At 45.4% G+C, this 23207-nt stretch overlaps 2 protein-coding genes across 5 annotated transcripts in view; one reads left to right on the top strand and one right to left on the bottom strand.

The window, feature by feature from the left end:
- Positions 1-8129, top strand: part of INTS8 (integrator complex subunit 8) — a 24609-nt gene extending 16480 nt beyond the window's left edge. The window contains exons 19-28 of the mRNA XM_077351867.1: positions 872-905; positions 2289-2345; positions 2431-2492; positions 5173-5291; positions 5936-6039; positions 6542-6592; positions 6749-6822; positions 7326-7390; positions 7743-7786; positions 7919-8129. Of these exons, the coding sequence (XP_077207982.1) occupies positions 872-905; positions 2289-2345; positions 2431-2492; positions 5173-5291; positions 5936-6039; positions 6542-6592; positions 6749-6822; positions 7326-7390; positions 7743-7786; positions 7919-8035 (727 nt within the window). The 3' untranslated portion in view covers positions 8036-8129. The remainder of the gene's footprint in view (positions 1-871; positions 906-2288; positions 2346-2430; positions 2493-5172; positions 5292-5935; positions 6040-6541; positions 6593-6748; positions 6823-7325; positions 7391-7742; positions 7787-7918) is intronic.
- On the bottom strand, positions 8061-23207 carry CCNE2 (cyclin E2). Of its 4 annotated transcripts, none has more exons than XM_077351869.1 (12): positions 23053-23207; positions 19976-20013; positions 19659-19761; positions 19137-19190; positions 18037-18188; positions 16786-16921; positions 15482-15628; positions 14181-14276; positions 13359-13493; positions 12471-12582; positions 10716-10870; positions 8061-9367 (listed from the first exon to the last, which is right to left on the bottom strand). In XM_077351869.1, exons 2-12 carry the CDS (start codon positions 19987-19989, stop codon positions 9266-9268), a joined length of 1206 nt encoding a protein of 401 aa, XP_077207984.1. In that variant the 5' UTR covers positions 19990-20013; positions 23053-23207; the 3' UTR covers positions 8061-9265. The 4 variants fall into 4 exon arrangements, with proteins under 4 accessions (XP_077207984.1, XP_077207983.1, XP_077207986.1 ...); XM_077351868.1 differs by lacking the exon at positions 23053-23207 and adding an exon at positions 22395-22511; XM_077351871.1 differs by lacking the exon at positions 23053-23207 and adding an exon at positions 22395-22409 and having other exon boundaries at positions 19659-19758.

The following is a 23207-nucleotide window of genomic DNA, read 5'->3' as shown; positions in this document are numbered from 1 at the left end:
TTAGTATGGCCGCTACTGCCCATGAATAATGGAGTGCAAAGGTAACTTGAAAAAAGTTGGTCCACTGAGAGAAATTGATAAACAGCACGATAGTATAGAAGGCAAGTTGTAACACAGCTGAATATATGTATTACCTGGAGTATGAAATGTGTTTCTTTCTCAATATTGGACCTGAAACAGTTTGGGGATTAAAAAAAAAAGCCAGATCCCAATACCAGGAAAGTTATTTGGATCTGCGATTTTTCAGAAATGCTGGAAATTTTTAGTTCCTATAGACCCAAACAAAACGTACACAGGAGACGGATTAAAAGCAGCAACATAGCTGCAAAACAAACAGCTGAAAGGTGGCTCAGCTGGGGCTCTTGGGCAGCCTGGTTTAAAACAGACTGGCCAAAAGAAGCCTGCAAAGCAGCTGATCCCATGGGAAGAACTCTCCCCACAAGCTCAATGGGATGCTCTTGGGGAGCCCAGTTTAACCTGGAGTGCCCAAAAGAGCCCACAAAGCAGCTGATCCTTGATGAAGAATCCCACTTTTAAGGGACTGCCCAAAAGAGTCCCAGCAGAGCTGGCAGGGAGAGTAGTTCCCCCTCCCCCAAGCTTTTTTGCAGGATGTCTAATGCAGTCACCTCAAACATCCCTGTTTAAAGGGACCACAGAAGAAAGCTCAAGAACAGCTGTTTGGGGAAATAGATTTGAGTGTACACCCCTATGGATTACCACACTTAAACTGCCTATCTCTGGTTAAGTAACAATTCCTTATTTTTCCTGCTTCTGCTAGTATGGTTAGGCATTCAGGTGCTCCCAGGCAGAGAGTGATTCTTAAATAGTTTTAAGAAGAAATGTCTTAAAACTACTGTTTTCTTTTATTTAGGAGTGAAATGATGTCTTTTATCAAAAAGTTACGGGTAAGTCTTGCATTGAAGAGTTTGAACCAAATTAGTGCGTTGGAAAAAAAAAAGACCTGTCCTTTATAAAATAACGTTTTTGTTGGATAGGCTGCTTTTCTCTAGAAAAGCCGGTTTTATCTGACTTTTTTCCAGATAGAGTTGTGACACCAGATATAGTCCCACAAGGAAAGTATTGCAAAGTTTAATTATTCCCCTTGTTTTGATTCCTTTGTGAAATCATAGTCTGATTGTAGAATAAATATGATAATGTTAACAAGCTGGCTAGGTCTATGAGGTCATGTTTTGGAAAGAGCAATACCCCCCCCCCCCAAGGTACTGCATTGCTGTGTCTGTGTTAGAAATGCCAGTGGAGTAGCTGTGTTAAGCAGTTGTAGCAATAACTTCGAGAGACCAGTGGCATGTTCAAAACCAACAGAGGTGTTGTACCATTTGCTTTAATAAGCTACAGAATTAATAACAACATATAGGCCAGAAGGTATTTTGAAATCCAGTTTAGGTAAGAGCCAGTGTTTTATGTACAGACTGACTGAAGAAATTCACTTATGGAAGTGTTCGATGAAAATGGCTTTAAACTGTGTGAAGCTGGTAATAAATGACTTCCAGAGGATCGTTGTGAATGCAGGAATACAAACTGAGGACTGGGTGGACGAAGAGGCTCTGAATAGCTTAAGGAGAGCAGTAATATTTTCTTTTAACTGACTCAGTTGCATTGGAATGGTATAAGCCTCCCCACCCCTATTTTTTCATATCTAAGGGATTCCCCTGGTATGCAGACCCCCCAGGCTTGCTGCAGGTTTGGCCCATTTGACTACCTTTGAGATGCTTATCTAGAGCAGGGGTAGTCAACCTGTGGTCTGGTGGCGGGCAGCCACGCCTGCCTCTCCCCCCCCCCCCCCGCCTGCAGAGAGAAGCTCACCAGGCCGCGAGAGAAGCGGCCGCTTCACTCGCGGCCCGGCTAGTTTTCTGCTGTGAGAGCTGGGGGGAAGATGCAGGCGTGGCCGCCGGCACATCGCCGGGCACAAACGCACATACGCGTAGCGCCCCCTGGTGGTGAAAACACGCATGCGCGGCACCCGGGCCGCCGGCTCTTCACCACCCCCGGAGGTGCTCCTCAACCTTAAAAAGATTGGGGACCACTAATCTAGAGAGTTAGCTTTTAATGGGAAGCAGCTGGAAGTCTTTCTGGATCTATGCTGCCTTGTAGGAACCTTTGGTTTTGACAACAGTCCCATCATTGTGTCACTTTTACTAGCAGAAGGAATAATAATAAAAAAAATAGTAGGGGGAATAACTATTGCATTTAGAGTTCAGAATAACTGGCTTTCCTGGTGATGGTAAAGAAACTTTGCATTATGTAACTTTTTTCTTCTTTTCTTGTAGGAACCTTTGGTTTTGACAACAATTCTGTCCCTCTTTGTCAAGCTTCATAACATTCGGGTTAGTGCAGTTCCTCCTTCTGCATAACTCTTTGATGCCTGCCTCCTGTGACGATTTCCTATGTAATGTGTGGTTCCTCTTTCAGGAAGACATAGTGAACGATATCACTGCAGAGCACATCTCTATTTGGCCATCATCAATTCCAAAGTAAGGAAATGAACCATGAGAGTTTCCACTACCATGATTCTGAAACGTGTTTTTCTCGGTGTGTGCTGATGATCCCGAGTTCCTCGCTTCTTAGAATATCTGCCTTTTGAATTAGTTGTGTCTAGTCAGAGCCAGCTTGGTGTAGTGGTTAAGAGTGTGGACTTCTAAGCTGGTGAGCCGGGTTTGATTCCACTCTCCCCCACATGCAGCCAGCTGGGTGACCTTGGGCTCCACAGCACTGATAAAGCTGTTCTGACCAAGCAGTGATATCAGGGCTCTTAGCCCCACCTACTTCACAGGGTGCCTGTTGTGGGGAGAGGAAAGAGAAGGTGATTGTAAGCTGCTTTGAGACTCCTTCGGGTAGAGAAAAGCGGCATATAAGAACCAACTCTTCTTCTTCAGTAATATCAGGGTTCTCTCAGCCTCACCTCCCTCACAGGGTGTCTGTTGTGGGGAGAGGAAAGGGAAGGTGACTGTAAGCCACTTTGAGACTCCTTCGGGTAGAGAAAAGTGGCATATAAGAACCAATTCTTCTTCTTCAGTAATATCAGGGTTCTCTCAGCCTCAATTCCCTCACAGGGTGTCTGTTGTGGGGAGGGGAAAGGGAAGGTGACTGTAAGCCACTTTGAGACTCCTTCGGGTAGAGAAAAGCGGCATATAAGAACCAACTCTTCTTCTTCAGTAATATCAGGGTTCTCTCAGCCTCAATTCCCTCACAGGGTGTCTGTTGTGGGGAGGGGAAAGGGAAGGTGACTGCAAGCCACTTTGAGACTCCTTCGGGTAGAGAAAAGTGGCATATAAGAACCAACTCTTCTTCTTCAGTAATATCAGAGTTCTCTCAGCCTCACCTCCCTCACAGGGTGTCTGTTGTGGGGAGGGGAAAGGGAAGGTGACTGTAAGCCGCTTTGAGACTCCTTCGGGTAGAGAAAAGTGGCATATAAGAACCAACTCTTCTTCTTCAGTAATATCAGAGTTCTCTCAGCCTCACCTACCTCACAGGGTGTCTGTTGTGGGGAGGGGAAAGGGAAGGTGATTGTAAGTTGTTCTGAGAATCCTTCGGGTAGAGAAAAGCGGCATATAAGAGCCAACTCTTCTTCTAGTTGTGTTCCAGGAACATCTACAATTTAGGAATAAATTAAAAAAAAGATCCCCCACCACATCTTGCCTACTGCTGTTCTTTTATACAGCAATTCAAAATGATGCACAGGCGCTCTCTCTTTTTGTTTTGGGCTAAATGTCTTAATTCCCAGATATTACTGTTTGTTTGTTGGGAATTCCGCCCCCTCCCCTGATTGCCAACATTTTCCTGCAAGCCTGCAGGTTTGTAAAAGCCCAAATAGATTTGCCTGTCTGCCCCAGGTCCAGCTATTGGATATCGGGATGGCTTCCCTGCTGATTATATACGAAATTGACTGATCAGACTAGCACAGCTGCCTTCCTGTTTTCTAGTAAAGAGCTGAGAGTGTGTGGTACACATTTGGACTTAACTGAGTGACTGCTGTGATGATCCTTGCTTAATGCATGAACAGTAATCATGGGTCATGCATTCTGAGCATTCCTGTCTTAAATGTAATGCCTATTGGTGGTCTTCACTCTAAAAATGATGATGGGAAGGAAGGGCTTGCTTTTCCTCCAGGATCTTGGGCCAGTCCTTTCACCTCCCACGTGCTGAGGAAAGGGACAAAGGGGTACACCTTGATACATTTTGTGACATACCATGGATTGCTATTTCAAAAGGAGGGAGGAGAATGGCATACATGCCTTTTCCTGTTTGTTATAATGCAATTGAACAAGCTTGGTATTTATAAGGAATGGTTTCCAGACTAGAATGTGCTTGAAATTGTGGGAAAGGGATGTGTGGAATATGACAGGGCAATTCCTCACCTTGCCAGAAGTGACCCAAATTAATGGCTGGTAGGATCTTTGTTCTACACCATTGTCGAGCAGAAAGGGGAATGAATTCCGTGCTGGACCCAGCCGTATGTGTCTCCTGGGGAGCTGTTTGTTAGCATGCCTGTGTAATGCTGTCTCTGTAGTCAGACAAAGCAGAATAGGGTTGAACTCTCTGGCGTGCTTTGTGCCTCAACCCTATTTCAGAATCAGAGTGCTCAGCCCTACTTCAGAATCCTGGTTGATGGCTTTGGTGAGGACAGTGGAAGGTTTTATGATTTGGAATGTTCTAATGAATGGAATAGAGCCTCTTGTGGCGCAGGGTGGTAAGGCAGCCAACATGCTGTCTGAAGCTCTGACCATGAGGCTAGGAGTTCAATCCCAGCAGCCGGCTCAAGGTTGACTCAGCCTTCCATCCTTCCGAGGTCGGTAAAATGAGTATCCAGCTTGCTGCTGGGGGGTAAACGGTAATGACTGGGGAAGGCACTGGCAAACCACCCCGTATTGAGTCTGCCAAGAAAACACAAGGGTCAGACATGACCCGGTGCTTGCACAGGGGATACCTTTACCTTAATGAATGGAATAGGCCTTTCCTGCCTGCTTGGACACCCTGTAAATAGATGCTCTTTTCAGTTTATGGTCTTCTCCTCCCCCCTTTGGTGGTGGTGGGCAGAAATGAAGTGCTGCTGCTCAGCTTGTTAGTACCACAGCCTAGTAACAGCCAGGGAATAGATTTTGAACTAGCATATTTATATATTTATTATATAATCCTATTTCTTTATTTTTTTAGTTTACAGTCAGTGGATTTTGAAGCCGTAGCTGTTACTGTCAAAGAGCTGGTCAGTTATGCTCTGACTATAAACTCAAACAACCACTTCTGGTTAATAATTCAGGCAGACATTTATTTTGGTAAGTAGGATGAAGCAATCTTGGCATTTCTGTGGCTCTGCAGCTGGCGGTCTTCAGACCTGATCTTTCTGCCACTCAAGGCAGTTCTAACGTGTGTCAGTATGACATGTGGGAATGCCTTCTTAAAACTCCTGTAACAGCCGTGCCTCGACTCATAAGCATGGCAGACTTCTTGTCTATATATTTATGAGAAATATCTTACTTAGGACTAAATTTAATTCAGAACTGTGTACTGCCATTCCCTCCCCAATTTATTTTCAGTTGATTCTTTTGGGGGTGGAGTTGACTATAAGTGTGGAGATTTCCCTTACATTATCCTTTGCATATCCTTTGAAAATAAGCTCTTTGTATAGTGGTAGCCTCTAATCTGCAGAATCAGGTTTGATTCCCCGCTCCTCCGCATGCAGCCAGCTGTGACCTTGGGCTAGTCACAGTCCTCAGAGCTCTCTCGGCCTCATTTGCTTCACATCGTGTCTGTTATGGTGGGAGGAAGGGAAGGTGATTGTAAGCCACTTTGAGTCTCCTTCAGAGAGTTAAAAAAGGGATTAAAAATAGCTCCTCTCTTTGAACAGGAGAAAGTGAATGCAATGGAATGTTATTGCGTAAACTTTGCATTAACCAAAATTTCTTTCCTTCCAATGTAGCAACGAATCAGTACTCTGCAGCTCTTCACTACTATCTACAGGCAGGAGCTGTGTGCTCAGATTTCTTTACTAAGATGGTACCACCTGATGTATATACTGATCAGGTGAGTCTGGGAGAAGACAGGAATGTTATACTTTGCAGACATAGAACATGGCTCTCAGAAGCGAAGTCTGGTAGGACATTGATCAGGAGAAGTTTAAGACCCCTAACTTGACAAACATCTGAATTAATTGGCTCCTGGTAATTTCTACCTCCTCACTCTGCCTCTTCACTCCCACTGCTAGAAACCCTTATGCAAATCTTAGGGTGTCTTTTAATAGGTCTCTGAATAATAGTGCATTAGACTGCTCAAAAATCATACAACAATGCATAGCAACAGCCTTTGAAAGAGGATTACCAGATGTTCAGGCTGGCTTAAACAAAGGGCTCATTCACAGTAGTTACATATGGGCTGCTGTGTGTTACTTTTTTGGTTGAAGCCAGAAATAATAAAGTAGCAGACTAGTACTATTAAAGGGATATTAATTGTATCCTGACTATTGCATGACTAACCTCTGGTAACTGGATACATTCTAGAATGGCTGCTTACACTGTCTTCTCTCTAGGTGATAAAACGAATGATAAAATGTTGTTCTCTACTCAACTGTCACACACAGGTAAGGGTGTATATCTAAAATGAAAGCATGCAACTCTGCCAGACTGTTTCTTTCACAGTGTATGTTGCGTTCTTCGGCAGCATAAGTGAGTTCTGCTGAAGTGGCTCTGTGATGTAGGTTGTACTTTATCTAGTCCTTTCTTTTTGTCCTACCTAGGTAGCTGTTTTATGCCAATTCCTGCGGGAAGTGGATTATAAAACTGCATTTAAGGTGCTTCAAGAGCAAAACAGGTAAATGGCATCTTTTACGAATCCTTAACCTTATATATTTGGGAAACAGCCTCCTGGGAGGAGACTGTCCAGGGCCCTGTCCGTCCAGGTCCACCCTGATTGGCCCTCCCCTTCCAGCTCCCACCCTCCCTCCTCGCCTGCTAGAAGCTTTGTGGCTGCAGCCTCCATTGTCGCCCAAGAAGAGAGAGGCAGCGGCAGGGCTTTGCAGCCCGCAGGTACACTCCTGCTGGGAGGGAGCCGGGGAGGGGGGGGGGAGTTTGCAGCCTCCCTGCGGGCCGCAAAGCCCTATCGCTGCCAGGGGGGAGCTTCCCGTTCCCTTTAGCCTGCTTTGCACGCCACAAGGGGCCGTGCCCACCCTCTCATGTCCCCTCCTGCCTGCCGCCCCTTACAAAGCCCATTTTTAAAATGGGCTTTTATACTAGTTTACTAATAAAATGTTATGATTATGCCCAGTAGTTTTAAAAATAAGATGTGGTTAATTTATGCCTGACCTTCCTTTTCAGTCATGATGCTATGGACTCTTACTATGACTATATCTGGGATATTACCATCTTGGAATACCTGACATGTATCCTTTTGTGAAAACAGCTGCATGTAGTAGGCTTGAAAAAATGAATGGCGAATTCAGTGAAGATTATGTTAACCTTTATGAAGGAGGTTTTCATACACTTGTGGTTCTTTTGCCCAAAGTGACTGGAATGCCCAGATAACAAAGCAGGGACTAGAACAAAGCTTTTTCTTTTGGTAAAAATGCAGTTACTGTACTGAAAACCCGGATCCTGCTTTCTGGTGTTTCAGAGCCACAAAGTGGGCATCAAGACTGGCTTAAGGCCATTCTGTGAAAATTGCATGAAAGCGCTTCTAGTAACGTCTATCAGGTGCTTGCTGAGCCGCATTATATTTCTTTAAGAGGTTTGCAGATCTTCATCATAAGCGAGGAGAAACAGACAAGAAACAAATAGCAGTAAGCCAGTTTCTGTTTTGCTTGTGCTGTTTTTGGTCGCCTGGGTCTAGCTCATCTTTGTCCTTTTAAAAAAAGTTGCATAGTTAATTATGCTCATTACAAATGTGAATTAATCAATGGTTATGTATTTAGATTAAAGCTATCGGCCAGACGGAATTGAACGCCAGCAACCCAGAAGAAGTATTACAGCTTGCTGCTCAAAGGCGAAAAAAGAAATTTCTGCAAACAATGGCACAACTTTACTTCTGAACCTTTTCATGCTGCCAAGAGGGTGTCAGTTTCATGACATCTCAACAGTTTATTACATTTGAGACTTTCATACAATACATATTTATAAACAATACAGTGTGGCATTTTACTGTTTTTTAAAAAACATAAATCCCTCCTTATTTTACAAGCTTGTACAGAAGTATGTAATCGTCCATAATGCATTTCAAACTGATGCAAGTTAGTGTGTGAAATATACACTCCTAGGCACTATAGCTCTGCAATCCCCCACCCATTTTTTAGTAGCTTCGTTCTTGGGCAAAAGCCATCAGCTCAGCAGAAAAGAGGTAGGATGTGACTCCTAGTTCAGGTGTTACAAACTCTTCAGGCAGGTGCAGGCCCTGTTGACGAGTATCATCTGCTTTCCCTTGCCAACAGGTATATTATATCTGAACCCAAGTGATGGTTTGCTATTTCCACTCCAGCTCAGGATTCTAGTAAACAGTTTAATGCTTGATTGGCCCTAAGCCTTTTCCCTGGGGGCAGGGGATGCTTAATACCAGATCATGTCTGTGAAGGAATGGTTTTTCCATCCAGCAGCATATGCCTGTATTCTGAGCTGCATAAGGTAGAAGGAAATTCTATCGAAATTATTGAAATTTAGTCACCTTAGTTTCTTTCCATCCTTAAACAGTGGTAAGTGTTGCATATAGCAATACAAGGCAAGAGGCATGTTGCTGGTGACCGTTCTCTGGTTCAGGAACCCTGCTTGGATAACCATGGCAGTAGCTTAGGACATTCTGTATTTATTGCCTTGCTGTGCTCTTCTTAAAGAAGGGGAGGAGCATCAGCTGTTATAGCTCCTGCCCAGGAACTAATGCTGTGTCAATTCATTTAATGGCAGTCTTGGCCCCGGCTCCTAGTATTGCCTAGGCTTTTGGAACAGGTCAAAGCATTTTGTACTATGGTTAAGCAAAGGGATACTGGAATACTGTAGGTTTTAAGTGTAACCCTAGAGCCAGTTCTCCAGATATTAGTTATGTCACGATGCAAAAAGTAAGGCTGTTCTTACAGGTTAAAAAAATGTTTATGAATAACTTCAAGAAATCCAGCTTTATCCCACAGCACAGTGGGTTAGGTTGTAAACTTAATAGCTTTAGGCCTTCTCCAATTAAGACTTCCTCCTCTTATATTTGGTATCTTCACCAACAGTTCCATTTTCCTTTCAAAGAGTTTTAAGATGTAGAGTTCACACAGATGTATTCTGGCACTTCACTTCTTTTCAGAGCTCTTTGGGGGAGTGATTATTCCTCCTGTAGACATGGGTGACAACTGACCTGGGGCTGCAACGGTTGCTTCGAAGTTAGCTTCTTCCTGTTCAATTAAATAAAGTAGTTTTATTACTTCCAGTAGTGAAGTGATGCACCTGTAGTAATTGTTTAATAGCAGTTCACCAACAGGGCAGAAAGGTGGTGCTTTTGTTCTCTCTAGTCTGAACAGAAGTTCCATGTAGCTGTTTGGGTCTATGCAAAACTGCCTTGTCTTGTGTATATCACCCGTACAGAACACCTTTGTTCTCTGTGGGTTTGTTCTTCAGGTGCATGCCAATTTTGGTTTTTAAAAAGGGGTTGGATCTTGTGACTCGTAGATACTCCTGCGCTGTTTTTCCTGATGCTTGGGAGGTCAAAGAGGTCAAGGGTGATGTCATCCCCTTGCCCCTGTAGCTGCCTGCCCTGTTGGACTATCAGATCACACAGAACCATGGCCCAACCAACCCTTTGCTTTTCTGCAGACAAGAACACGGATAACTTAAAAGGTAGCTAGCTGGCTTCGAGAAAAGAGCCTCCTGTGGCGCAGAGTGGTAAGGCAGCCGTCTGAATGCTTTGCCCATGAGGCTGGGAGTTCAATCCCAGCAGCCAGCTCAAGGTTGACTCAGCCTTACATCCTTCCGAGGTCGGTAAAATGAGTACCCAGCTTGCTGGGGGGTAAACAGTAATGACTGGGGAAGGCACTGGCAAACCACCCTGTATTGAGTCTGTCATGAAAACGCTGGAGGGCATCACCCCAAGGGTCAGACATGACTCGGTGCTTGCACAGGGGATACTTTTACCTTTACTTTTAGCTGGCTTCGAGAAACTACAGAGATCGTACATGTCACATACTGTAGTAATGGAGAATGTTATGGTAACTCTGAAAGTAGCCAGTTTGGACTACAAAAGTGATGGGGGGGGGGGGAGAGGAGAAACGACTCTAATTTTCCCACTTTTTCTTTCCCTTTGAACCCCCAGAGCATCTGGCCTTTTCCTGCCAATGTACCTTTAACTCCATTTTCCTTCTTTCACTTGTTTAAAATTTTATATCCTGCTTTTCTTCCTGCCTAGGACCTCAGAGTGACTTTTCACATATTTCCCCCCACTGTCTCCATCATAGGACAACACCTGTTTTGGAACCTCCAAACATTTTATGATCAGCATTAACTCTTATGGAAGCCATACTGTAATGGGCTGCATCCCTCTACAGCTGTCATTTTCTGGATGGCAGCCATTTAACCTCAAAATCCCTGAAGGTCCCTACTGGCACAAGGTTGGAGGTTGCTGATATACAGTTAACTGGGTATATTCCAAAGTAGAATTAATGCATAGCAGCCTCTTAACATTCCTATCAGGAAAATAATTACTGCCACCACAAATGAAATTGGGACCGCAGCAAAAGGCAGTCTTACCAGCATATCCAAATAGTTGGTGTGGGTTTGTATGTTGTGTCTATTTTCTGCTGCAATTTTCTTAAAGTTCTTCAATTTTACTGGGACTTTTTTTGATACCTTGACAAATGGTCTCATCCACTCTACACATTCTGAAATACTGTTCCAGTCTAAGCCTAAGAACCAAAAACAAGAACTTAGTGAAGTTGCATAATCAGTTCTGACACAAGGTTGCACAAAGTTCCCCCCCACACACACACACACACACTGCACAACCGTCAACTCTGCTTTTCCTCCAGAGGCTGAGGGAATGTTACTGCATTCCTCACACCCCATTTCTTCTTAACAATATGAGCAATTAACTCTTGCCACCTATTGAGCAGTATGGCATATTAAGCACTTTTAACGCTTAAAATAAGAGGGCAATCCTATTTAAACAGATGATTTCATTTTTAGATTGTTAGAGGGCTAAGAGATGACCAAGTGGGAGGACATGGTGGAGGGAGTTGACAAGAACTATTTCACCCTCCCAAAATAACTCAGGGGTATCCAATGCAGCTGATGGGCAGTAGCTTCAGGACAGACAAAATGAAATAGTTTATTCAGCAAGTAATTATGTGAGATTCACTGCAGGAGAATGTAGTGGTAGCCCCATGCCTTAAAAGAGGATTAGACTGATTCATGGAGGACAAGGCCATTAATGGCTACTAGCCATGGTGACTAAAAGGAACCTCCATGATCAGAGACACTAAAATTCTGAATGCCAGTGCCAGGAGGCAACAGAAGGAAAAAGAGTCTCTATGCCCTCTAGAACTGGACTTCTAGAGCAGGCTTTTGTCAAAACTTGTGGTTTCTTGGTGGTTCTGGAAGGGTTCATTTTTTAAATTGGTTAAACATTTATCAGTCATATTTATCATATAGTCATGGTGACCCCCCTTCAGGTGGGCATGTCCATAGCTATGCTCCCCAACCGTATTCTGCCAGATCATGCCACTTCTTGGGTTTCTCGAAGCCTGAAGAATGTTTCAGGGTAAAATGGTTTTTAAAAGTTGAGAAGAGGCTGTTCTAGAGGAATGAGTTGGCCACAGTGTAAGCCAGGACTAGATGGACTTCTGGTTTGATCCAGCAGGGCTCTTCTCGTGTTTTTTATGACTACTTCAGTCTTTACAGCAGCTTTGCAAGACCAATATCCTGAACTGTAGGCAGGGCTTGGTGCTCAAACACAGCAGGCTGCCTCTTGGTGATTTCATGACAAATTTTCTGACTGATAGGAGCTATTATTGTAACAAGTCAGTTTCACTGTCCTTTTCTGCAGAGGCCCTGGGTCAGACAGAACAGCTCTCTGTTCTAAATAGGACTGGAGGGCATGGGTCACAATTCTGTCACTGCCATGGGATAACACTTTGGGCTTCAAGTTAAAACTAGTTACCACACCCCAGAGAAGCAGGGCCAGCTGAAGCTGAGACCTGTACAACCATCACCTGAGGCCTCTGTTGAAATCTGTTTTCAACACTGAACACGCAAGATCTTTCAAATGCCACCTGCCTTTTCAAGATGGAGTTTCACAGATAGAGCTGTGTTTGCAGTGTCCCAAAAAAGGGCAAAAGCACAACCCAATTCCCATGAGCAGGGGCTCATGGGAATTGTAATCCATGGACATCTGGAGGACCACAGGTTGACTACCCATGTTTCTACAACCTAGCCTTAACTACAGACTTCAATACACCTTGCATCCAAATACACAAGTAGAGGCACCAGAATGTTATTTTATCATACCTGATACTTTCTTAACTATTTCTACTGAGGTATAATGGCAAGTTGCAGCTGCTGCCAACGTCCTGTATTGAAAATCCAGAGAATTGACATCTAGAATGCAGAGATCTAAGAGCTGTAAAGGAAGCCACACATTTTGTTAGAATGATTCCTGCTATAACCAGTCTCTGACATGGTGCAGTATTTCAGCTACTGTATGAGAGAACCAAGAGCCTCTTGTGGTGCAGAATGGTAAGGCAGCCGTCTGAAAGCTTTGCCCATGAGGCTGGGAGTTCAATCCCAGCAGCTGGCTCAAGGTTGACTCAGCCTTCCATCCTTCCAAGGTCGGTAAAATGAGTACCCAGCTTGCTGGGGGTTAACGGTAATGACTGGGGAAGGCACTGGCAAACCACCCCGTACTGAGTCTGCCATGAAAACGCTAGAGGGCGTCACCCCAAGGGTCAGATATGACTCGGTGCTTGCACAGGGGATACCTTTACCTTTATGAGAGAACCATCCGGCACTATGGAATATCTTCATTTCAGCCAATTATCATGTGATTGTCCTATTAAAGTGCAAACGGTACCCTTCTCTTGCCATGTCTCTAGAAATAGCAATGGCCTGTTTTGCTTTGTACACCAAATTCTATCAGTGTTTTAAGGCCCACATATTAAGCTCATGCTACTTGAACAAAACTATCAACCATTTATGACTGAACAGTAGAACTATAAATCACATTTCTGGCACATGGTTTCTTGCTCTGTATCCCAAGACCTGTATCCTCACCGTACTCAGATTGGAAAATAAACAAGGTTTCTCCCTCTCACCAGTTACTCTCATGCAGTACCAACTAACAGGCACCTGTGTTAGAAATACATTGCTCACTTGACACATACTGGAATGAGCACTCACCTGTGCTATTTGAATAAACATTTCCTGAGAATACTGAGGTAGTAGCACCTTTGGGATATCTTCCAGAGCATCCACTTGAAGATAAAGTTTGAGCCAAGAGACTATCGTTACTGGGCTGAGCTCCCACTTTAGAGCCTGTGTTTTGTGGAGATAAAAGCGAAATGCTTTAGCCCTCCCTTGTGTACAGTTTGACTAAATGCAACCATTGACTGTATCTTGGGTAGTAGTAAAACTGCATGGGATTTATGGAATATTTTGCTTGCTTTTACTGCATTGCCTGTTCATCAATATGAGACAAAAGCCGAAGTTTGGGTACTTTTGTGAGATCCTATATAGGACTTGAGGGGAAGTGTCACAAGCCTAGTGCATTTGAACAGATAAACTGGCATATTACCCACCATATACCTAGAAATATAAGGCTGCAGCCTACAGCATTTCTATACTATCATAAGCCACTGGTTGCATAACAAGTAACCCACTTTCTAAAACCTGTAGAATGAGAATTATCTTCCCTCAAATACTAAAATAAAAATTATATGTTTCCCATGTAACATGCTACTCGTGGATGTATCCATATCACTCAGTTACATGTGCTCCTGAATTGGTTATAATTTTTGAAGATATTCTGTTCATTTCATAACTTAGCAAACAACAAGCTTTGTTTATCCTCCCCTTCTCCAAAGATCTTAGGAGTCCCATGAGGTAGTCCAGTTGAAAAAACCAGATTGGCTGAAACACTCCCAGATATTTTCATGGCTGATGAGGGATTGTCTGGCACTAACCACTACACCATGCTGTCCCAACGACCAATATCTTTGTTACCTTTAGTATAATGAGCTCCATCCTTATGATATCTTCTTCACTGCAAGCACCATCAGTAACATATGCAAATTCCTGTAGCTTGGGAGCATAGATCTCCTTGTTAAAGGGGAGAGAATGGTAGGACGGACATAAGACAACTTGTTGTGACACCGCTGTTCAAAGTACTTTACAACTCAGTTTAGCAGACCACTGCTGCTATAGATTTACAGAATATGCATGGGTGAGGAGCTGGATTGTATGCACCTGGGTCTGCTCATAGGACTGACAAGCTGTTGCCAGTATGCTGGAGACCCTCACAAATACACATTGTACTAGAAGCCCATGCTGGGTATCTATTTCACCTATTTGCATCTCCACACAATCAGAGAGATGTCGCAAGACCACAGCAGGTGTGTCCACTCTCATGAATAAATACTGGACTGAAAGAAAAGGAGCTACAAGTTTCTGAACTGGACCACTGTCCTCTGTCCTTAAGCAAGACAGAAGAACCAGAAACTGAATATGAAACAAGCACTGCTAGGGTCTGGTCTGTTACAATATCCAGAGACCACATTGGATCTACAGATCTATAGAGGCTCAGTCAATTGCTCTACCACCTGATATGATGCACATAAAGCTTATTTCCTTCTAAAAAAGAAAAATGCACAGCAGCCATCCCAACAACACGTCTTGCAAATAGGAAAAAAAATGCTGCTACACAAAGTCCCACAAGTCTTCATGATGACAATAATCCGTTTGCAAAGTAATTAAACAGGTGGCATTATCTTTGGCAAATGGGCCTCTTGGCCATATATTACACTACAGTTTAGAGAAATTTAAGTAAGCAATCCAAGATTCTATTCAGATTCCCTTGTTGGCAATCTGATCTCAAAACACCAGGTCTGAATATAAACAGCCAGATAATGGTTTAAGGACAAGGAATCAGGCAGATTGATTGCCCAAAAATGAAGGTACAGCCAGATAAAGCAGCTAAAGAAATATGCAGTATTCATGTTTGTGGGCCAATGCTATTCATGTTTGTAGCTCATGCCGCTGTACTATCAGTTTAGATTTGATGGGTATAAACATCTAAATGTTTGCCATTTGCAAGAACAAATGAAGCTCCCCAGATGTATTTTTAACTTTTCACCTGTGCCAGTTAGAATTTTCATTGTCAATCATTTAAATTAGTTATTTTAATTTGCTGGTTTAAATACTGTCTCTCTTAGCTGCTTCACCAGGGAAGGCTTTAGTTGTCATAGACAGCTCTAAAAAGGAAGTATGTATAATCATTGGGCGTATAATCAAAGAAACTGACTTACCTCAAGCTTTGAAGCAATAAAAAGAGTTGTGATTCCTATGAGCTGAAGCATGGTTTTGTTTATATTTTTTTGAGTCAGCATGAATCGATCAAAAAAGTCTTGTGCTAAATAGAACGTTTCTCTATGAAGTGTGTATACTTCACATACCTGTAAGAGAGTGAATCACACGGTCATGGCCAGCTAGAAGAAGAGTTGGTTCTTATATGCCGCTTTTCTCTACCCAAAGGAGTCTCAAAGCGGCTTAAAGAGTCGCCTTCCCTTTCCTCTCCCCACAACAGACACCATGTGAGGTGGGTGAGGCTGAGAGAACCCCGATATCACTGCTCGGTCAGAACAGCTTTATCAGTGCTGTGGTGAGCCCAAGGTCACCCAACTGGCTGCATGTGGGGGAGTGCAGAATCAAACCCGGCATGCCAGATTAGAAGTCCACACTCCTAACCACTACACCAAACTGGCTACAAATTGGAACAACAAAACCGGACCAGAATTTTGCTTTTCGTTCTTAAATTGAAGCAAGAGCTATGCTGAGCAGAAATATAACTCTGCATTTAGTCTTTCCTAAACATAACTGCCAAAATAGTTATAGTGTCATAAATACTGAGAGTATTCCAGGCACAAGCATATTGCCTGTTTAGAATGAAGGCCCACTGCAAGTTACTTCAGATCACAAGTGCTTAATTTCTCTATAAAGTCAGTAACTTTAAAATAATATTTTAAGTTCCCTGCTTCCCTTAAGCTTAATGCTGCATCCAAGGTGAATAAAAGTCTAGAGCTAAAGAACAGATAGAATAGAGTCCAGTAGCACCTTGGAGGCCAGCAAAAGCTTCAGTGTACAAGCTGTCAAGAATTCATCAGACACAGCTGAGTAGAAATAGACATCTAAGTCCTTTCATCCTAGTCATTTCCACTCCGCTATGTCTGACTCTCAAAAGGTTATGCCCTGAAACTCTTGTTGGTCTCTAAGGTCCTACTAGACACAAATGTAACTCTTCTATTGCAAGCTCTTCTTACTACTCTTTGAAATTAGAAAAGAAGAACCCATTGATTTTCAAAACATTGTCTTACATGAAGTTGTTTTCTAGAGTCACACCACTGGGCTATCAAGGTCAGCATTATCTACTTTGGTTGGAAGCAGCTTTTCGAGAACTTAGACAGAAATCCTTCACACCTTCTAATACCTGATCCTTCTAACTGAAGATGCCAGTACCTGAGCCTGGGACCGTCTGTATGCAAAACAGATGCTGTACTTTTGAGCCAGGCCTGTCTCCAAAGTGCAAGTTTTGAATACCCCATATTGCACTCACCTCTAAAAGCCAGTCTAATAGAATTGATCGCATGTGTGGTTGTAGATTTGAGTGTAGAGATATGAAATGTTTGCAGTGAAAATATTTGTTTTCTTTCTTTAAAATGTTGAACCAGACATCTTTGGAACTTCCCCAACTAGAAGCAAGACATACAAAATTAAGTTTTGTCTTAGCAAAAAAAGAAGAGGAAGAAAGAAAAACTAATTCTGACTCAGGGCAACATGACGCGTATTCTATTGGCAGGAACTCAAGGGTGACAGGTCAAGTGGACTGGCCAGATCAAAACAGCTTTGGACTCATCTGCAAACGTTTGTTGAACAAGATAATGAGACAGCAAGGAACCATCGTAAGTCTGCAGTCTGCGTCAGTAGCCAAACACAGAGCCAAATAGCCCAGAAACCATTTCATACAGAATATGCCTGTGCTTTTAAAAGTAATCATTTCAAGCATGCCACCCATTGTTGTAGGAGAAAAAAAGCCTCCAAACTGATATTTGTCCAAGTAGCTCAAAGTACAAGGACCGCCTGGTTCTTCTCTTCCCCAATTTATCCTCACAACCACCCTGTTAAACAGATGCTAAGAGAAAAAAAGTGACTGGCTCTAAAGTCACCCGCAGCATGCTTCATAACAGTGGGATTTAAACTCCAGTCTCTCCAGTCATAGCAAGACATCATACACTATTCTATTCCATTTGCTTCTTTTACCATGCAGCACTAAAAAGATAGACTGGACTGATCAGTTTCATGCCAGCAGCCACAAATCCTGCTAGAAATCATGCTGGTTTCGCTGGGGGGAGGGGGAAAACACAAGGAATTGGATGCAACATGTTCTGTAGGCAAACATTGAATGTTCCTGTATCTCACTATCATCTTCCAGTTCAAGCCACACAACAGAAATGACAGGTATACTGTAGCAATTATCTTAAATGTTTTTCCATTAATGGCAGGTCTTATTAGCCAAGCATATGAGCTATTTCTTCCCACTGGCATAATACACAGTTACATTCATCAACATTTCATAACTGAATTCAAGCCTTAGTTTTTATAATCACCCTTAAAATATTCAGACCAGGTACTATAAACCAGGTCCTCAGATTGTTTATTGTGCTTGTCCTTTGCGCTCACTGCAACTGAATCAAAGCTTCTCTTTTTCCCTACTACTAGGTGTACATAATTCAGGCAGTGGATTTTGGAGCCCTGTTCTCTGGCCCAATAAAGCACGAGGCCAAATTTGCTTTTATGGTCAACTTACCTAAGGTCAGGTAAAGGTGATGGATTTATGAAGAGGTTTCTGAATCTGTATTTTCTGAATCTGGAAAAGTCAGTAGTTGATGTTTCTTTGTGAGGAGTTTCTATAATTATACAGGGAGAGATGCCTCCAGATATCATAGGTGGCCAACAGCTCTGGAATAAAATATTACATGCCCGTTTAAGTAAAAAAAAATTCAAACATAGAACCCATGAGCCCTGGGAAGCAGTTTCTAATGTGCATTTATCAGACGATGAACTATGAGTCTTGCAGCAAGAAACTCCTGTCACCAGGATGCTGGGTTTTAACGATAACTGTTTAATCAAAACATTTACAACTCTATTATTATATTATAAAATTTCTTAATATACTTTTTGATCTACGATGCAGGTGCAACTGTAAAGTACACAAGACTGAGAAGCCAATAGCTATATATTTTTCATTTGTCTGAGATAATGAAGATAACTACACAAATTACACGTGTGTCCGTGAAGCAAGTTAAACTTTACATGCTACCTATAGCTTTACACATGCAAATACAACTTCTCTCTCTGTATCCTAAAAGTAAAAAGGTGTTGAACACCATGTGCACCTCTGAACAATATCTATAATGAACTAGGGCTGAGCCAAAATGCTTCCCCAAACTTTGTTAGAAGTTGGATCCTGCTAACAAGTGAGCAACTTTTCCGGAAATACTGTGAAGTTAGCGACACTTTTTGCTCTCTCGGGGTGACTTCAGTGTGGGGGCAGGAAGCGTTTTCCTTATGGTAGTTACATGGTGGTGTCACCAAACAAGAGAAACCATGCGAGAATGTCCAAAAGCAACCCATAACAGTGGCAATGTCTCCCTGCCCTCACTGTGGTGAAGCACTGCACAAAAAGGCACTGAGCAGTAGCATAGAGTTTAGCTGCAGCTAGACCACAAATAGGGACGAGAGAAGTTTTAAAAAGTGAATGGGACAGTGTGTTTACAAAAGCCCCACTTGCATCAAGACAGTTAATGTAGAACATTTGACCCAGTTCTAATTTAAGCTATTACACGTGTCAAAGACAGTAGATAGGATGATCCAGCTTCAAAATGGTTTAGGGGAAAACTACACTACCTGAATTTCATATTGATGTCTTGCATTGATGTTTTCTTCTTGTCTCTTGGTATCCTTTGAAACCAAAAGGAAATACGTATTAGGAAATCTCAGGTATACCTAGTCTGAGTAGTTCTCTCCCCCTGACAGTACTATTAAAGCCTGAAGCATACCCATAGCTTGGCAACGCTTTATTAATTCCTGTCAACATCTATGCAACAAACATGGATAGCAGAGGCTAGTATGCTCTCATCAGATCTCAGATTCAGCCCTGGTTCATACCTAGATGGGAGACCACCAAGGAAATCCAGGGTTGCTATAGAGACATGAACCACCTCTGTACATCTCTTGTCTTGAATACCCTGTTGGGTTTCTGTAAGTCTGCTGTAATATGACAGCAAAACAAACAAGGACAGAAACAATGCTGATTCCAAAAGAGATCATTTAGGGCTACTCAGTGAATCTGCAGATTAGCAGGGACTGGCTGGACTACTCCAGCTTCCAATACCTGGCTCAAGAGACCACTAATTCACTCCTACCCACCTCTATTGCTTTTCTTTTTCTGGTCTGAAGGTTCTCTGGCACCTGCAGTTCTTGGGGAGATGTGTCCTGGCAGGGCTGATGCGATTTAGCTTGTAAACGACTGCTGTAGAAGGTGGAAGAAATTTGTTAGAATCCTAGTTGGAAGGGGCCATACAGGCCATCTAGTCCAGCCCTCTGCGCCATCAAAATAACAGTACAATGCATAGCTATATGCATATTTTATAATGTTATATTTCTATACAGCCCTCCCGAGGCTCAGGGTGGTTCACATGAAACATAGAGGAACATTGTAGCTTGTAAGAAAAGTGACAAGTTACCTGCGTCTTGACATCTTATTAAGACTCCAGATCCTTGCCTGCAACATGAGGAAGACCATATGTTTATTCCATGAATACACAAAGTGTTATTCTGCGCAAATTAAGCCCAATTTCCAGTGTTCATACACCAACCAAACATAGCTACTGCTGCAACCATACAGCAAAATAATGTATACATGACCCCATGGAGCATACAGGTAGAAGCTTGCTGAGCATCTATGTGGGAATAAGAATTATGACCAGGAGCACAGATGTATCCCATAGAAAGGTTGGGACTCCTTATACCTTTTGACAATTTTGTGCTTGAATGATAAAGTCATCTAGGCAAACAGCTCACCCTAGCGTCTAAGGCCCTCAAAATTAAATGACGGGGCTAGAATGGCCAGAATGTCACATCCTAAATCCCCTTCTATATGAGCAGCCTGAATGTTGCTTTGGAGAGATAAAAATTCATGATCAGCCCTTCCCATAATCCCATCCACACATTTGTCAATTTCATACTCTAGGGTTCTATCAGTTGCCTCCAGCATATTGCTTTAAGTAGCCATTTTGTTCTACATCACAAAAGCCTTCACCCAAGCACCACTGAATTTGCTTTATCAAAAACACGTGCCAGGAACATGCAGATCTTTATTAGATCTATATTTTGCGCTTACTTAGAATATTAATTTCCTTCATTTATAGTAAGCCTGTATGCCAGAGACTTCAGTGATGCTGGTTTGTGCTTTATACACAAACTCACCATATACATTATGAAGACTCCCCATTCCCACACCACTGTTAAGAGCAGAGACCACTTCTATGTGCATTTTTGCCTGCAATAATGTTTTGTGCGCAGAAAATCATTTATTTACAATTAAAGTCAATATTTACTCCCCCCCCTCAGAACACCACAATATATTAGGTAGCTTATTATTACAGAAATAACCCTTGCGATTTCTCTCTCTCTCTCTCTCTCTCTGTCACATTAAAGTCTGCCTTAGACATCCCGGGTGCTGCCATTTGTTCTGCCCCCATCCCTTCCCCGCAGGCAAGCCGCTTATACGCGCCTCTCCGACCCCGCGCCAAATTTAGAGAGCGGGGAAGAAAAGGCGGCTGCAACAGGAGGCTGGACTCCGGGCGGGCGGGCGGGCGAGCGGCTTCCCCGATTGCCGCCACTCTCCACCCCACGCTCCGGGGGAAGCTTCCGATGGCCCTGAAGGGGTGCAAGCGCGAATCCATTATATTGCAAATGGTCTGGCAAACAGACTGTTGAGAGTTACCGCAAAAATAAATAAAAATAAACGGAGGGGGAAGTTACCCCTCCCCATTAACTCTTTCCCGCCTCCACACATCCTGAAAAATTCAAGCCCTGTACTTGCACCCCAATGTACAGAAAAGGGGACCCTGGGAAAAGAATGCCGGGGCAAGAGTTAGGAACCGGATTCTTCCCCCTCGTCCTTGCCTTACAAGCCAGAGTGGAGCAACCCCAGAGTGACCCCCTCCCCGAAGTGTGCCTGACCCCCCCCCCCGCCCACCCCCATTCATCCTTCCATCCTGCAGGCGGAGGCTCAAGGGGAGACCCTGCAGGTTGGAGGACTTCAGACCCCCCCACACACATACAGCGCCCCCCCTTCCAGCCCCCCTGCAAGGGAGACCACAGGCACCCCCTCTTTTTTCTTCCTGTCCCCGACCCGATATAAATCCCTACATACATTATGGGGTGGGGGAAGGAAAAGGGTTAGGGCCAACCCGGGAAGCTGCCAGGCGGGCTCCCCACCCCGTTTCCCTCCTTGCCTCTCTCCCTCCAAAAAAAGGCTCCGTCACACACACAGCAAGGGCCGGCCGGCCCAACACCTTCCTAGACCCCCTCCCGCCCCAGAGAAGCCATGAAGCGAGCCCCCACCCCCCCACCCCCACCCCCAAAGCCCCTCCTGGCGCCCAGAGCAGGCACCGGCGAGAGGAGAGGGCGAGACATCCCGCGGCAGCCCACCCCGACCGGCCGAGGAGACACCCCCGACCCCGGCAGCCCCTCCACGGTCCCCGGGGACGCCCCCCCGCGGTGGATGGGCGGCGGCGGCGATTTCGCCCTCCCCGCCGGATTCTCCCTCCAAAAAGCGGGCGGGCGGGCGGCATCCCGCCTTCTCTCGCGCGCGCTTCCTTGCCCAGGGCAGCCCCAGCGGCGCGACTCCGGCCCCTCAGCCCTGCCCCCCCCGGCCCCCCTCCTGGCGCCTCAGGACCCCCGGGCTCGCCCCTCCCGGCCACCCCACAACCCCCCACCCCCTCCCTCCCTTCCCCCCTCCCTCGATCCCCGTCTCCTCCCGCCCTGCCTGCCTGCCTCCCTCTCGATCCCCTTCTCCTCCTGCCCGCCCGCTCCCCGCAGAGGGGCCGCGCTGCAGGTCGGCGCCCCCCGAACCCCGGACCCCTCAGCCGCTCTTACCGCCCAGACCTTGGACTGATCTCAGCTGGCGCCGGCGCCAAGGCGCTATATAGGGCCGCCCCTGCGCATGCGTCGGCGAGGGACCCAGCTCATCCCTCCCGTCACCGTGTTCCCGGGCTGCAAATTCTCCCGCCCACTTCGCCACCCCGAAGGCCAGCGCCCCCCCCCGGCCCCCACCCCCGCCACGCCCCTCTGGGCCGCCGGCAGAACCGGCCCCGCCGCACAGCCCTCCCGCACGGCCGACCCCCCCCCCCCTGCCCCCAGCCGGCCTCGCTGCTGCTGCTGCTGTCACTTCCTTGGAGGAGGGCGGGAGCACCCCAGCGCCCCACGGCAGGGGCCGGAGCGCGAGGGGTGCACCCCAAGGAGCCCGGGCGAGCAGTGCAGCACGGCGCCCCCCCCCTCCCCGACCCTCCCTGTCCCGCGCATTGCTCAGCAGCGTCGCTCAGCCCGCCGCAGGGCCGTCCCGCTCCCTTCGCAGCCCGCCAAACGCACTTCCCCAGCGCCATTGCCGGAGACCGGCCGGGCCCGAGCTCTCTCGCGGGGCGAACCCCGCGGCCGAGAGGCGCCGTCCAGGCAAGGCAAGGCGAGGCCAGGCGGGCAGGGGGCTGGGAGGTCGCCGTGCCGCCCCGAGGGGATCCCCATGGCCGCCCCTCCGGACCTCTTCGGGATGCAGTCGCGGGGCGTCCCTCCGGCTCCGGCACCCCACGCCCCCTCCACACTTTCCGGACTGCAGCGGCTGGCAGTGGAGAGCTCAGGCGACGCAGGATCATGGCGGGCTTTCGGGGTGCCTTTCCCGGGCACACGAGCCCGGCA

The sequence above is a fragment of the Paroedura picta genome, chromosome 9 (genome assembly GCF_049243985.1).
Source record: "Paroedura picta isolate Pp20150507F chromosome 9, Ppicta_v3.0, whole genome shotgun sequence".
Lineage (NCBI taxonomy): Eukaryota > Metazoa > Chordata > Lepidosauria > Squamata > Gekkonidae > Paroedura > Paroedura picta.
Note: the sequence above shows the minus strand (reverse complement) of the source record. Positions and strands in the feature narration are given on the sequence as shown.

Excerpts from the sequence above, each read along its gene's own strand:
- CCNE2 (XM_077351869.1), bottom strand. Across the intron at positions 13,494-14,180 it reads TGGAGCTCATTATACTAAAG|GCTCTAAAGTGGGAGCTCAG; the intron begins GTAACAAAGATA and ends CACAAAACACAG. Across the intron at positions 12,583-13,358 it reads TGTTTATTCAAATAGCACAG|CTCTTAGATCTCTGCATTCT; the intron begins GTGAGTGCTCAT and ends CTTCCTTTACAG.